The following is a 15,262-nucleotide window of genomic DNA, read 5'->3' on the forward strand; positions in this document are numbered from 1 at the left end:
CTGGGTACTTATGAACTCATACTACCCCAATGCTGTACAGAGAGGCATCGGATATCAATACCAGATCTCGCTCGGGATTATAGTGTGCCAACACCTTAGAGGATGATAGCTGTCTTTTAACTTCCCTGAAAACTATGGCTTGGCTACAAGACCATTTCAAAGGCTGACCCTTTATTCAGAGTTGATGCAGAAGTGTCAGGATGGAGGGCACATTACATCTGAACTTCCTGTAATAATTGACCAGCCCAAGACAAGACATAAGCTCCGGCACAGATGTAGCAGCTGGGATACCTTTGATTGCCCTCACTGTATCTTCCAATGGGTGTAACCCAGTCTTGTTGACTCTGTAGCCCAAGTAGATCACTTGGGGTGCCTTTTTTCCTTTCTAAGGCATATGCCCGCTTGGGGGAAACATATAAGTATTATGTCCAAGTTCTGTAATTGCTCCTTATTGATTTTCCCTGTTATTAGCACGTCATCTAGAATAAATGGAGACCTGGGATAGACCTTGTAAATTGTTCTCCATCTGCTGAAAAATTGCACAGGCTGACAAGACCACAAATGGCAGTCTTGCATATTGGTACAAACTCTTATGGGTATAGATTGTAGCATATTCCTGGGAATCCTCACCTAACTGCAACTGCAAGTACGCATGGCTCATGTCTAGCTTCATGAAGGACAGCCCCCTTGCCACCTTCGTGTATAAATCCTCTATGTGAGGGATTTATCCAGCTGCAAGAAGCAGTTTACTGTTTGTTTCAAAATTCCCACAAAGGTGAACCGACCCATCGGGCTTCACAATTGATACGCCTGGTGCGGCCCATTCGACAAGTTGGACTGGTTTGATGATTCCTTCGCTTTCCAGCCTCCTGATATCTGCCTCTACTTTTGCCTTGATGGCATTGGGCAGAATCATGGAATTGCTTCCTGGTCAACATGCCAGGCAGCCACGGCTCCTTTTATAGTCCCTAGAGCTTCCTGAAAAACTTCACTCAGGCAGCCATTTTTAAATTGAAAAATGTTGAGCCAATCTAGGTGAATCTTTCTCAACCAATTCTGCCCAATCAAGCTTGGACCCGAGCCTTTTACTACAATCAGTGGTAACTGAAGCAGCTGCTTCTCATAAAAGAATGGAACTGAAGTTGTACCCTTAATCTGTAGACGTTACCCGGTACAGATTCTCAGTCCAGCTGAGGTCTTGTGCAGACTTAAGCATCAGAGTGCAGAGCGAATTTTGTTAAAGACTGGTTCTGTGATCTTTGAAATGGCTGCACCAGTATCAACCTGCATTAGAACCAGGTGGCCATTTAACCAGATGCTTATTTGGATTGGTCTGATTTGGATGTTACTGAGATATTTAACTGTTCCAAACTGGATTTTCCAGAGTTTGCACTCTCCTGGATAGAGACCTATGAGCTCTCTTACTCAATTTAGGTCTGGTGAGACTCCTTTACTGTCTCGAGGCCACATACTGGCAGCAACTACAATCATTTGGCCCAGATCCTGAAGAAAATTGTAACTGTTTGGCTGAAGCTTGGCTTTTTTTTTGGGTTTTGCTGAGGGCTGACCTAGGATCCCTCTGTTTAGGATATGCCCTGCATGAGGCTATGCAATTGCCTTCACTCAAATGGTGTTCTCCAAACTAAGTCTGACTGATGATGGTGTCCACTTCCATGGGGATACCCTGTAGCTCCCACAATCCACTTGTTGCATCTTCCAATGATAAATTCAGTTGTAGCGACTGTGTGAAGTCCAGTTGGGCTTCAGCTTGTTGGCGCTTTGGCATGGTTACATCATTAATCTCACATACCAAACGGTCTCTCAGCATCTAAATAAGGGTTAAGTCAAAGTCATATGCCTCTGCCAGCCATCATAACCAAGTCAAAAATCCCAATATATTATCCCTGGTTCACAAAATGCTGAGTATAACAGATAGTGCCTCAGAATTAAAGGAGGCTTGGGGTTGTAATATTCCTTAACTAAATCAGTCAGCTCTTCAAAGGTTTCAGTACCTGGTGCCTCAGGGAAAGTCAGGCTCCTAATAACCGAAAAAGCTGCAGGACCACAAACTCTCAGGTGAATTACTTGTTTGAATTGAAAAAGTAACACTTTCTTGCAACATACCAGGTCCAGTCTTTGACAGCAGGATCGAATGAGTCAGGTTTCCTAAAGAGTGGCATTATGCCAGAAATGCTTACCCCCAACTCGAAGATGACTGCTGCGAACGAATTTCTTCAGGAGCATGCTTTTCTCTCATCGGTACTGAAATAATTCCACATAGGCCAGTATCCCATCACCAAGTCACCCTTTATTAATACGTGGACAGCTCCCTCAGAGCCAGCTCTCAGAATGAATAGGGTGTCTGGACCTCCTTGTTTTATCTGTCAGCCAGTGCTCCCTAAATTAACAGCTACAATCAGGGAACTCATATTCTACGAGGTCCACCTGACTGATCTTGTCACAATCACTACACACATGCCTATGTTTTGCCAGCTAGTTATTCAGTTCCTCTATAAATCTGCAAAATAAATGGCAATTAGCTCTAGTTCACAAAGGACTTCCAGCATCTCTGTCCATTATTAGGGAGAGGGCCTACTGGTTATCCATAACTGAAGGGGCTCTGCTCCACATGATGTGTAGGACAAGGGAATGAGGCAGCCTCCATGATCTAACTCAGCTGAAGGGACTGAATTCATGGCTTTAGCATCACGCTGTACCGTACTCTAGCCAGTTAAGCTGACCAAACTCCAGTCTTAACTGCGACGGTAAACTATGTAAATAAAACTCAGTCAGTAACATCATAGCAATCTTGACAATGTGACTCTCTTTATTTTTGAGACAAATCCACAATTAATATGAAGTGTAGTTTTTTCTTTGAAGGGTCCTATTGTCATTTCCAACACCGGCTTACCTGCCTTTGGCCTACTCAACTCGCACTCCGACCATCTCTGCAATCATTTTTGTTTTTAAAAGCAACAAGGTTATTTTTTTAAAAAAAAATCTCTTCCACGGAATACTGTGCATTTCCAATAAAAGCAAGCTACTGTGGAGCTAGAAAATTGAAACAAAACAGGGAGTGCTGGAGAAACTCAGCAGGTCAGGCAGTATCTGTGGAGAGGGAAACAAAAGTAATTGTTTCCAGTCTGTTATGACTCTCTTTCAATTCCTCAATCCCTACAGTGTGGAAACAGGTCCTTCAGCCCAACAAGTCCATACTGACCCTCCAAAGAGTATCCCACCCAAACCTCTTCCCCCTCCCTACAACTCTATATTTACCCCTGACTAATGCACCTAACTTATACATCCCTGAACACTATGAGCAATTTTACACGGCCAATTCACCTGACCTGCACATCTTTGGACTGTGGGAGGAAACCAGAGCACCTGAAGAAAACCCACACAGACAGGAGGAGAATGTGCCAACTCCACACAGACAGTCGCCCAAGGCTGCAATTGAGCCCAGGTTCCTGGCGCTGTGAGGCAGCAGTGCTAACCACTGAGCCACTGTGCCATTAATTTTGTAGAAGTGCCGTACTGGAACTGCAATATTAACTCTGTTTCTCCCTCCACGGATGCTGTGAAATCTGCCCAGTTTTTCCAGCATTCTCTGTTTGTGACTGTGCAGTTCTCACTCTGTCTGGCCAAACACTTCTTTGACATAAGACCCCCTGCAACATTCAGGCCCACCTCGTCCTTCTTTCATCAATGGAAGCTCTGATGCCTGAGATAAACTGGTAAACATTTCCTCCAGCGGTCCATGTCAACCAATGCTTTGTTGTGTATAAGTTGTTGATCACCAAGTGATGGTGGGTTGTGGTGTAAACTTTAATCGCCCCCTAACCTGGAATCCAGTTAGATGTAAAAATAGCCCAACTTTCTTACTTCCAGATTAATAGATTTGGGATCTGGATTGGCAGTTCATTTAAATATTATACAGAAATGAGGCCTGGAGTGTCCCATTTAACTTCCTTCACAGGTTTAACCCTCGCTGGCCAAGTTTCCTCTCACACATGTAGAGGTTGCTTCTCCATAAAAGACAAGGTTTCTGGGGCACCAGGGAAAATGTGGGGTCTCATCATCAAGATCAATGGCAATTTGTAGAAGATCTGGAAAAACAGGACCTTTGGGTAGTCCTTCGACAGCATGCAACAAAAGTGGACCTTATCTGGAATGGGATACCAAGGTCACTCCTCTGCAATACTCCAAACTACAGAATTGATAGACGCTTAGATACTGGCAGGTCTTTTGAAGTCTGTCACTTCCCTGACATTCTTAATTTCTTTCAAGAGTTTGCACCAGCTCAGTGTTGAAGGTTTAAATTCTACATTTTCTTTTACACTTATTTGTTAAATTATTTTTTCAAATCATCATAATTAATCTGTGGTCGATCTCTAATATTAATGAAGGTAGGCTTTCCCAGGATAATCCTTTGCAAACATAATCTAAGGTCTCTTTGCTCTCTCACAAGAATTTCCTTTTTAGATATAAGATCATCGCTTCTTGAGTGTAGTAGAATGTTTCTCTCAGCTAACATTTCGCAATGACCCTTGAGCTTTGAAAGACATTCAATAACAGTAAGTTTCTCAACGGCAAGCGCTGTCCCTACACCAGATTTGTGGAAACTTTCTGTAATCTTTCCTTTCTTTGTTGTAAATTTGGGATCTTGCTGTGTCTTTTGTTTTATTCATCCATGAGACCTGTGCTTCACTGACTGGGCCTGTATTTTTATTCACCACTAATAACAACCCTCCTGTTCTTGAAGTATGTGCATTCATTCGCATTCGGTTACATTACTGTTCATTTAAACATTTGCTAGCAGCTCACGCAATTCAGAGTACAATGCTTGGAGGTCTGTGTTTTCTCTTGTTACTTTTTCTTGAAGAAAATTTTCATTTTTTGCCTCTCAATCTTGATAGTACTGTTAACGGGTGGGCTTTCAGTTCAAGAGGCAGAAGTGGGGACTGCAGATGCTGGAAACCAGAGTCTAGATTAGATTGGTGTTGGAAAAGCACAGCAGGTCAGGCAGCATCTGAGGAGCAGGAAAATTGAGGTTTCGGGCAAAAGGCCTTCATCAGGAATAATCCCTGATAAAGGGCTTTTAGTTCAAGAGGTCTGTTCTACCATTTTAAAATTTAACCTATTTTCCTAAACCACCTGTTCAGAGGTGTTATTATACACCTCTGGAACAGGTGGGACTTGAACCTTGGCCTCCCAGTCCAGGGGTAGGGACACTATCACTGTGGTGAAAGTGAGGACTGCACATGCTGGGGTTCAGAGTCAAGATCAGAGTGGTGCTGGAAAAGCACAACAGGTCAGGCAGCATCGAAGGAGCAGGAAAATTGACATTTCGGGCAAAAGCCCTTCATCAGGAATCACCCTATCACTATGTTATAAGAGGGCCCCTCTCATTTTCTATACCTTGTTTAATTTTAATACGTTCCAGCTCCATTTGTGCTCAGTTTCAAGTTTTCCAAAGTGCTATTCAACTCAATGGTTTCATTGCTCAGTTCTTTGAGTATAGGAGTTGGGATGTTATGTTGAACTTGTACAGGATGTTGATGAGACTCCTGCTGGAGTACTGTGTCAGTTCTAGTCTCCCTGTTATAGGAAGGATATTATTAAGCTGGAGTGGGTTCAGAAGAGATTTGCCAGGATGTTGCCAGCAATGAGTTATAAGGAGCGGCTGGGACTTTTTTGTTTCCACTAAGAGTTTTGGAAGTTGAGAGGTGACTCTTTAGAGGTTTATAAAATCATGAGGGGTATAGATAAGGTGAATGGCAGGTGTGTTTTCCCGAGAGTGGGAGATTTCAAGACTAGGGGACATATTTTTAAGGTGAGAGAAGAAAGGTTTAAAGAAGACATGGGGGGCAAACTTTTACACAGAGGGTGGCTCGTGTGTGGAATGAACTTCCAGAGGAAGTGATGGATGCAAGTACAGTTACAACGTTTAAAAGACATTTGGATAAGAAATGTTAAGAGGGATATGGGCCAAGCGCAGGCAGGAGGGAGTAGGTTAGTTTGAGATTATGGTCGACGTGGACAGGTTGGGCTGAAGGGTCTGTTTCTGTGCTGTATGACTCTATAACTGTAGTAGCCCTGTTTCTTCATTGGATTAATACTTGCGTGTTTCCATGAGCTGGTGATGAGACTTTTCCTCCGAGTGCAGAAAAAGAAAAATACACACAATGGAATCCAAGCATGTGGGGAAACATGAACTTCCAATATTCCCTCCTAAACAAAGCTGCCCTCACCTCTCAGAAAATTTACCCCCACTAGCAGTGGGGACTTTCATTTTCAGTGCCTCTGGGACTAAAATTGTTATAAAATAGCAGCAAATGTCATGAAATGTGGCAACTTTATTGTCATGGCATATCTAATGGTTGTAAGTCTTTTCTCATATTTGTGATTCTCTCCATTAAAATTACAACCTCAAGATTCATTTCAAAATGGTACATAATCCAATGTAACATTATTACAAATCAAACTGCAACTATAAAATAACTGAAAAATAAAACAGTGGCATGACAATGAACAAGAGAGAGAAACGGCTTTCAGAGCAAGGTCACAGACCAATTGAAAATTGTTTAGTGATGAAAAATACAATGGCAGATGTGCTTATGAATCTCGCTCCTGGTTAAATGTTCATCCGGTGTCTTACACAGTAGTGTGTCAATGTCATAGAGAACAGCCTTTAGTTCAGTCACATTGCATTACACCAAGTACCCGTGTCTATCAAGATAACAATTCATATAAATGTCAGCTACATCCAATTTGCTGAAGATAACACATTTATCTCCATCCAGATTACTCTCAAATCAGGAATGAAAAGTGCATCACCTCACACTTTCCCACATTGTATTCCATCTGTCACTTCTTTGCCCACTCTCCTGGCCTGTCCAAGTCCTTCTGCAGCCTTCCCTCCTCCTCAACATTACCAATTTCTCCGTGTATCTTTGTCTCATTTACAAATGAAGTAACAATGCCCTCAGTTTCTTCATCCTGATTGTTCATGTAAATTTGAATAGCTGTGACCCAGCAGAACTCCACTAGTCACTTGCTGTCAACCTGAAAAAGACCCCCTTATCCCTACTCTCTGTCTTCTGCCAGTCAGCCAATCTTCTATCCATGCCAATAACTTGCCTTTAGCACCATTGGCTCTTTAGTTACTTCTGGTGCAGTACCTTGTCAAAAGGCCTTCTAAAAATCCAAATCGTTCATGTCCACTGACTCTTCTCTGTATAACTTGCTTGATACCATCTCAGAGAATTCTAACAGATTTGTCAGGCATGACCTTCCCTTGATGAAGCCGTGCTGACTCAACCTTTTTTACCATGAACTTCCAAATACTTTGCAATCTCATCCTTAATAGCAGACTCTAAAATCTTAACAATGACCGAGGTCAGACTAACCAGCCTATAATTTCTCATTTTCTGCTTCCCTCCTTTCTTAAACAGAGGTGCTACATTATCCATGTTCCAATTCTTTGGAACCTTCCTTGATTCTAGTGATTTAGAGTCATAGAAGTGAACAGCCTTGGTCCAACTCATCCATGCTAACCAGATATCTCAAACTAATCTAGTCCCATTTGCCAGTATTTGGCCCATATCTCTCTAAACCGTTCCTATTCATATACCCATCCAGGCACCTTTTAAATGTTGTAGTTGTACCAGCCTCCACCACTTCCTCTGGCAGTTTATTCTATACACGCACCACCCTCTGTGTGAAAAGGTTGCCCCTGAGGTCCCTTTTATATCTTTCCCCTCTCACCCTCAACCTATGCCCTCTAATTCTGGACACCCCCAACCCAGGGGGCTTGTCTATTTACCCTATCCATGCCCCTCATGATTTTACAAACCTCGATAAAGTCACCCCTCAGCCTCCGACGCTCCAGGGAGAACAGCCCGAGCATACTCAGCCTTTCCCTCAAACCCTCTAAGCCCGGCAACATCCTTGTAAATCTTTTCTGAACCCTTTCAAGTTTCACAACATTCTTCCTACAGGAAGGAGATCAGAATTGCACGCAATATTCCAACAGTGGCCTAACCAATGTCCTGTACAGCCGCAACATGACCTCCCAACTCCTACACTCAATGCTCTGACCGATCAAAGAAAACGTACCAAACAGCTTCTCCCTGACACTCCACTTTCAAGGAACCTGCACTACAAGGTCTATTTGTTCAGCAATGCTCCTCAGGACCTTAACATTTAGTGTATAAGTCCTGCTCTGATTTGCCTTTCCAAAATGCAGCACCTCACATTTACCCAAATTAAACTCCATCTACCACTTCTCGGCCTATTGGCCCATCTGATCAAGATCCTGTTGTACTCTGAGGTAACCTTCTTCGTTATCCACTACACCTCCAATTTTGGTGTCATCTGCAAATTTACTAACTATACCTCCTATGTACACAACCAAATCATTTATATAAATGATGAAAAGCAATGGACCCAGCACTGATCCCTGTGGCACACCACTGGTCATAGGCCTCCAGTCTGAAAAGCAACCCTCCATCAGCACCTTTTTTACCTTTGAGCTAGTTCTGTATGCAAATAGCTAGTTCTCCCTGTATTCCATGTGATCTAACCTTGCTAACTTCTGAAAGATCTCTCTGAAGCCTCCACAATCTCCTCAGCTATTTCCTTCAGAACCATGAGATGTAGTCCATCTGGTCCGTATGATTTATCCAGCTTCAGACCTTGCCAGGACTTTCTCTTTAGTGATGATCACTACACTCACCTCTGCCTCCTGACTCTCTTAAAGTTGTGGTATGCTACTGGTGTTTCCAACTGTGAAGAGTGATGCAAAATACCTGTTTAGTTCTTTCGCCATTTCTTTGTTCCCCATTACTACTTCTCCAGCTTCATCTTTTAAAGGGTGCAATGACCACTCTTGTCTCTTTTTAATCCCTTCTGTTATGGACCAGACAAAACCCCCTCAAAACATGGCAAAGAGATAGCTTAGAGCCTAACTTTTTCTTACTGCCAAGTGCCAGATGTTGTAATCTGGGTGCAATTCAATTGGTCAAACTGTCAGGCTTGAAGCAAAACACACTTTATTCATAAAATACAGATAAAGCAAAACTAAAAGAATTGGTTCAACTGTAACTCCATTGTAATACTAAACAAAATAATCAACTACTGCTTAACTGTTCCAATATAGTAATATCACAGAAGCGCACTGTTGGCAAAGACAAATTCATAGATTGTTTCACATCCAAGTCTAGCAGCAGGAAGGGAACCCAAGCTTTTACTTGCAGGAAAGAGAGAGAGAGAGAGAGAGAGAGAGAGAGAGATGTAGCAGCTTTCACACCAGCAACTGATACTGAAAGCTAAACCTAAAAATCTTAGTACTATGGGAGCTGGATCATTCAGGCTGCTTCTACTGTTCCAACTCTTACTAAAAACTCCGAGACTCCATAAGCTGTTTACTTCATTGGCTTGAAGCAGCTGTTTGTCACCTCTGCCTCAACCTCTCTTCATAAAAAAATCCAGGACAAAATATACCTCTTAAAACCATAATGGCATTACGCTTCATATATCTAAAAAAGATTCTTATTGCTATTTCGCTTACCCTCATATTTCATCTTCTCCTCCCTTCATCTTCTCTTCTCCTCTGCTGGTTTTTAAAGGCTTCCCAATCTTCTGGTTTTCCACTAATCCTCACCACCTTGTATGTTCTTACTGTTGCCTTTCACTGTCCCTGATTTCCCTTGTCAGCCAAGGTTGCCTCTTCCTCACCTTTGCATGCTCCTCCTTTCTTCCGATGAATTTCTGCTGTGCCTCTCAAATTACTTCCAGAAACTCCTGCCATTGCTGCACCACTGCCTTTTCTGCTCGGCGCCCCTTCCAATCAACTCTGGCCAGCTCCTCCCTCATGCCTTTGCTCAATTGTAATACCGTTACAGCTGATTCCAGCTTCTCCCTCTCAAACTGCAGATGAATTCTACCACATTATGGTCACCACCCCCTTGGAGTTCCTTCAGCTTAAGCTCCCTAACTCATTACTCCCTGTCTCATTACACATCACCAAATCCAGAATTGCCTGTTCCATAATAGGCTCTAACACAAGTTGCTGCAACAAGCCATTTGTAAATATCCACAAATTCTTTTTCTTGGGATTGGCTACCAACCTGATCCTTCCAGTCCAACTGCATATTGAAGTCCCCAAAGATTATTGTAATGGTGCTTTCCTTACATACATGTGGGCGTGTGGGCGGCACGCCGTGTGGGCGGCACGGTGGCACAGTGGTTAGCACTGCTGCCTCACAGCGCCAGAGACCCGGGTTCAATTCCCGACTCAGGCGACTGACTGTGTGGAGTTTGCACGTTCTCCCCGTGTCTGCGTGGGTTTCCTCCGGGTGCTCCGGTTTCCTCCCACAATCCAAAAATGTGCGGGTCAGGTGAATTGGCCATGCTAAATTGCCCGTAGTGTTAGGTTAAAGGGGTAAATGTAGGGGTATGGGTGGGTTGCGCTTCGGCGGGTCGGTGTGGACTTGTTGGGCCGAAGGGCCTGTTTCCACACTGTAAGTAATCTAATCTAATCTAATCTAATCTAATTTTCTATCTCCTGATTTATTTTCTGCCCCACATCCTGACTAATGCTCGGAGGCCTGTACACAACTGCTATCAGAGTCTTTTTTTCCCTTGAGCTTCCTTAATTCTTCCCACACAGATTCTCTGCCTTTCAGCACTAAATTGCTTCTTGCTATTGATTTAATTTCTTTTCTTAAAAACAAGGCATCCTCTCCTCCTCTGTCCATCAATCTGTCCTTTCGATGGGACATGTATTCTTGGAGAAAGTGAGGACTACAGATGCTGGAGATCAGAGTCGAGAGTGTGTGTTGCTGGAAAAGCACAGCAGGTCAGGCAGCATCCGAGGAGCAGGAGAACTGACGTTTTGGGCTTGAGCCCTTCATCTGGAACGTATTCTTGGATATTTAGTCCTCTGCCCTGATCCCCTGGCAGCCACATCTCTGTGTGCCCACCAATTTCAATCTGTGCTACAGGTCATTCACCATGATTCACATACTGTGTGCATTTAAGTACAACACCATCACTGGCCCTTGAAAATCCAGAGGAGATGGTGTAACTCTCTTTGTCACAGTTGTTTTTTATCTGCTGTGTCTAATGTTAGATTCCTAAGCCTTTCCATACGCTATAGAGGTTTACAAAATCATGAGGGGCATGGATAGGATAAATAGACAAAGTCTTTTTCCTGGGGTGGGGAAGTCCAGAACTAGAGGGCGTAGGTTTAGGGTGAGAGGGGCAAGATATAAAAGAGACCTAAGGGGCAACTTTGTCACGCAGAGGGTGGTACATGGATGGAATGAGCTGCCAGTGGAAGTGGTGGAGGCTGGTATAATTGTAACATTTAAGAGGCATTTGGATGGATATATGAATAGGAAGGGTTTGGAGGGATATGGACCGAATGCTGGCAGGTGGGACTAGATTGGGTTAGGATATCTGGTCGGCATGGAGGGTTGGACCGAAGGGTCTGTTTCCATGCCGTACATCGCTATGACAATGACTCTATTTCATAACTGGCCTCAGCATCCTAAGGCGAAGGAAGGAGCAAATTGTAATTGGGGCTTTTTGCTCCAGAACACCATATAGTGATGACTTGACAAGTGGAACGTGAGTTATGGTTGCCAATTGTGGCTCAATGGGTAGCTCTTGCACCCCAAGGTCACATGGTTCCAGGATCAAGACCTTCTCTACCACAGTCAGAGGTCTGTAGCATGTGAGAAACTCATTTATTCTGCTTTTCTTGGAGGTAGACAATTATGGGTCAAAGGACAAACTGTCTTCTCCTGAGGATGTCAGGTAAGCTCCCAACAGCACCAAGAGGTCTTCCAATTTGAAAGCCACAACCAGATGCAGCAGAAGGTAACTCAAAGAGAGAGGGTGCCTCAAACAGATGTGCTTTTCTGCTTTTGCTCTTCTTTTTCAAATCTGAAATGAGAAATGGTGTTTGTAGGCAGACCAACAGTGTGAAGGGACTGCCCCTCTACAGTTTCCTCAGCAGCTGAGCAGTCAGAGATGCTTCCTGTTTAAAGACCAGGCGGCTGCATTGGTCTCAACGCTCCTGGAAAACTGGACGCTGGCTGAAAAAGTCAAAAAGTGTGGAACATTCCTGAAGAAGGGCTTATGCCCGAAATGTCAATTCTCCTGCTCCTTGGATGCTGCCTGACCTGCTGTGTTTTCCTAGTGCCACACTTTTCGACTCTGATCTCCAGCATCTGCAGCCCTCACTTCCTCCTTAGTCGCGATCTGAAAAATCCCAGCAAGGCTTCCTTTAATTGGTAACAAATGCAGAAAGCGTTGGAGAAACGCAGCAGGTCTGGCAGCATCTGTGGAGTGAGGAAGCAGAGTTGACGTTTCAAATCCAATATGACTGTTCAGTTCTGAAGAAGTCCGAACCAAACTCATAACATTAACTCTGCTTTCTCTATCCACAGGTGCTTCCTGAGTTTCTCCAGCACTTTCTGTTTTTGTTTCAGATTCCCAGCATCTGCAGCATTAACCTTCCACTCCTTAAAATGGTGATGAGTGACCCACAATGAGCTGACATGTAATGGCCCTAATGAACATCCACCATCCTGCAGTTCGGGGTAAGGGGATGGTATGGTGCAGGATAAAGATGGGGATTGACACGTTGGTCAGCCATTGTTCGTGCCAGCACACCTCCGCTGATAACCCCTGAGGGGGGCAATAAGTCAATTCCTATGTACTTTCAGAACAGTCAAAGAGATGTTCAGCATAGAAAGAGGCCCTTCGGTCCAACTCATCCATGCTCGCCAGGCTTCCTAAACTGAAATAGTGTCATTTGCCTGCATCTGACCCATATTCCCACTGTACATTTCCTATCCACGTACCTGTCCAAATGTCTTTTAAATGTTGTAACGGTACTTGCCTCTACCACTTCCTCAGGAACTTCACTCCATATGTGTGTCACCCTCTGTGTGAAAAGGTGGCCCCTCTAGTCTCTTTTAAATCTTTCTCTTCTCCCCTTAAACCTATGGCCTCTAGTTTTGGACTCCGCTGATATCTATAGGAAAGAGGTGGGGAAAATGTGGACGTGGGGATTGAGATAAAGAGTCATAGAGTCATAGAGATGTGCAGCACGGAAACAGACCCTTTGGTCCAACTGTCCATGCTGACCAGATATGCTAATTAATCTAGTCCCATTTGCCAGCACATGGCCCATATCCCTTTAAATCCTTCGTATTCATATACCCATCCAGATACCTTTTAAATGTTGTAATTTTACCAACCTCCACCACTTCCTCTGGCAGCTCATTCCATTTACTCACCATCCTCTGCGTGAAAATGTTGCCCTTTTAAATCTTTCCCCTCTCACCCTAAACCTATGCTCTCTAGTTCTGGATTCCCCCGCCCCAGGGATAAGACCTTGTCTATTTTTCCTATCCATGTCCTTCATGATTTTATAAACCTCTATAAAGTCACCCCTCAGCTTCCGATGCTCCAGGGAAAACAGCTCCAGCCTATTCAGCCTCTCCCTGTAGCTCAAATCCTCCAACTCTGACAACATCCTTGTACATCTTTTCAGAACCCTCTCAGGTTTCCCAACATCCTTCTGATAGGAGGGAGACCAGAATTGGAGCCAAGAGTGGTGGTCTGGAAACTTACATAGGCTTCACTCAGGCCTTGATTAATGTGGCACAACAGTCCGGTCTGGGTGTCCTTGTGCATGAACCCCATGGGGATTAGCAAGTACAGCTAGTAATTGGAAAGTTCATCCTTAGTGTAGACTCATCCAGTGGGTGGCACATTGGCTCAGTGGTTTGTACTACTGCCTAACAATGCTAGGCCCCTGGATTCGATTCTACCCTTGGGTGACTGTCTGTGTTAAGTTTGCACATGCCTGCATAGGCTTCCTCTGGTTTCTTCCCACAGTCCAAAGACGTGAGGTTAGGTGGATTGGTCTTGGAAAATGCTGGGTCTGGTTGAGATGCTCTTCCCAGGGTTGGTGTGGACTTAATGGGCTGAATGGTCTGCTTCCACACTGTAGGGCTTCTATGCTGCTGCTTGCCCACAACAACGTCTACGAATCTCAATTTTACGAGACCATTCCAACATTACCGAAGCAAAGTTACCCATTTCAAACACCAACTATCCTTGTTGCCTCACAGTGAAGCTGTGCTAATTCAGAGCAAAGCTATGACCAATTATGCACCGCCTCAAGGGACCGGGCTGATAATACAAAATAAAGAGAAAAGCAAAAGAGAAAAAGATAAATCCAGAATTATATTTTGTAGAATCCCTGTCACCAGAGTCAGATTGAAATCGAGTCCCTAAGCGGAGATTGATTCCCCAAGCTCAGCAGTCTGGGGTAGAATTCTTACTGCTCATATTTTCGTGCTTCAGACCGAAACAAATTGATCCTCTGAAAACATTTCAAGCAAGACACCAGCCACCAAATTCACTGAGCATCAGCTGGGGTCTATAAAATCATGTTGAAGGTAGAAGTGAATAAAACAACTGCTTGTGCCTGACACATGACCTTGCCTCAGGTTCACCTTATCCAGAACTGGTTACATTTTACATCTCCTTGGACAGATTTCCCAGTGTCACCCCTTGAAACCAGTGATGTGGTCACCTCTATATTTATTCATTCACCACAGTACCGTATATTGTAGGCGCCAGTATAAAAAGCAAATAGTCTTTGTCTCTCTCTCTCTCTCTTGCTCGGTTACTTAAAAGTGAAGACGTTCAGACAACAAGACTTACTGTGCTGAAGTTGGGGAATAATCCAACAGGAGAGGGGTTGTTCAGCCGAAAGGGTAGTAAGTGTTTCATATCGAGAGCTTGCTGCATGGCTCGACCTTGCAGCTGTAGGGATGCTAGCACACTATTGCTTTGGCCTGTAGAACCTGAGGAAAAAGACAGAGGAGGGTAAAGCGATTAATTACCAGTGCGCAGCTTATAACAACTCAGATTGCAAATGGTGCTCCTTCAATGGCAAATTTTAAAAAGAACCACACAATCCAAACCGTGTCGAAGTAAGCCACTCGGCCCACCGGGTCTGCACCCAACTTCCAAAAGAGCATCCCACCCTGACCCATGCCCCTACCCCATCCCTGCATTTCCCAAACCACCCAACCAGATCATAGAGTCATAGAGATGTACAGCATGGAAACAGACCCTTCGGTCCAACTTGTCCATGCCGACCAGATATGCCAACCCAATCTAGTCCCACCTGCCAGCACCCAGCCCAGTGAACAGTTCCTATTCATATACC

At 44.0% G+C, this 15,262-nt stretch overlaps 1 protein-coding gene across 7 annotated transcripts in view; it reads right to left on the reverse strand.

Annotated features, from left to right (window-relative positions):
* The window catches only part of znf385c (zinc finger protein 385C), a 433,208-nt gene that overhangs the window by 105,020 nt on the left and 312,926 nt on the right, over positions 1–15,262 (reverse strand). For all 7 annotated transcript variants that reach the window (XM_043674956.2, XM_043674952.2, XM_043674953.2 and 4 more), the window contains one exon: positions 14,752–14,894. In XM_043674956.2, the coding sequence (XP_043530891.2) occupies positions 14,752–14,838 (87 nt within the window). In that variant the 5' untranslated portion in view covers positions 14,839–14,894. The remainder of the gene's footprint in view (positions 1–14,751; positions 14,895–15,262) is intronic.

Source organism: Chiloscyllium plagiosum, unplaced genomic scaffold (genome assembly GCF_037043375.1).
Source record: "Chiloscyllium plagiosum isolate Xiang-an unplaced genomic scaffold, Cpla_swu_hap1 HiC_scaffold_32, whole genome shotgun sequence".
Lineage (NCBI taxonomy): Eukaryota > Metazoa > Chordata > Chondrichthyes > Orectolobiformes > Hemiscylliidae > Chiloscyllium > Chiloscyllium plagiosum.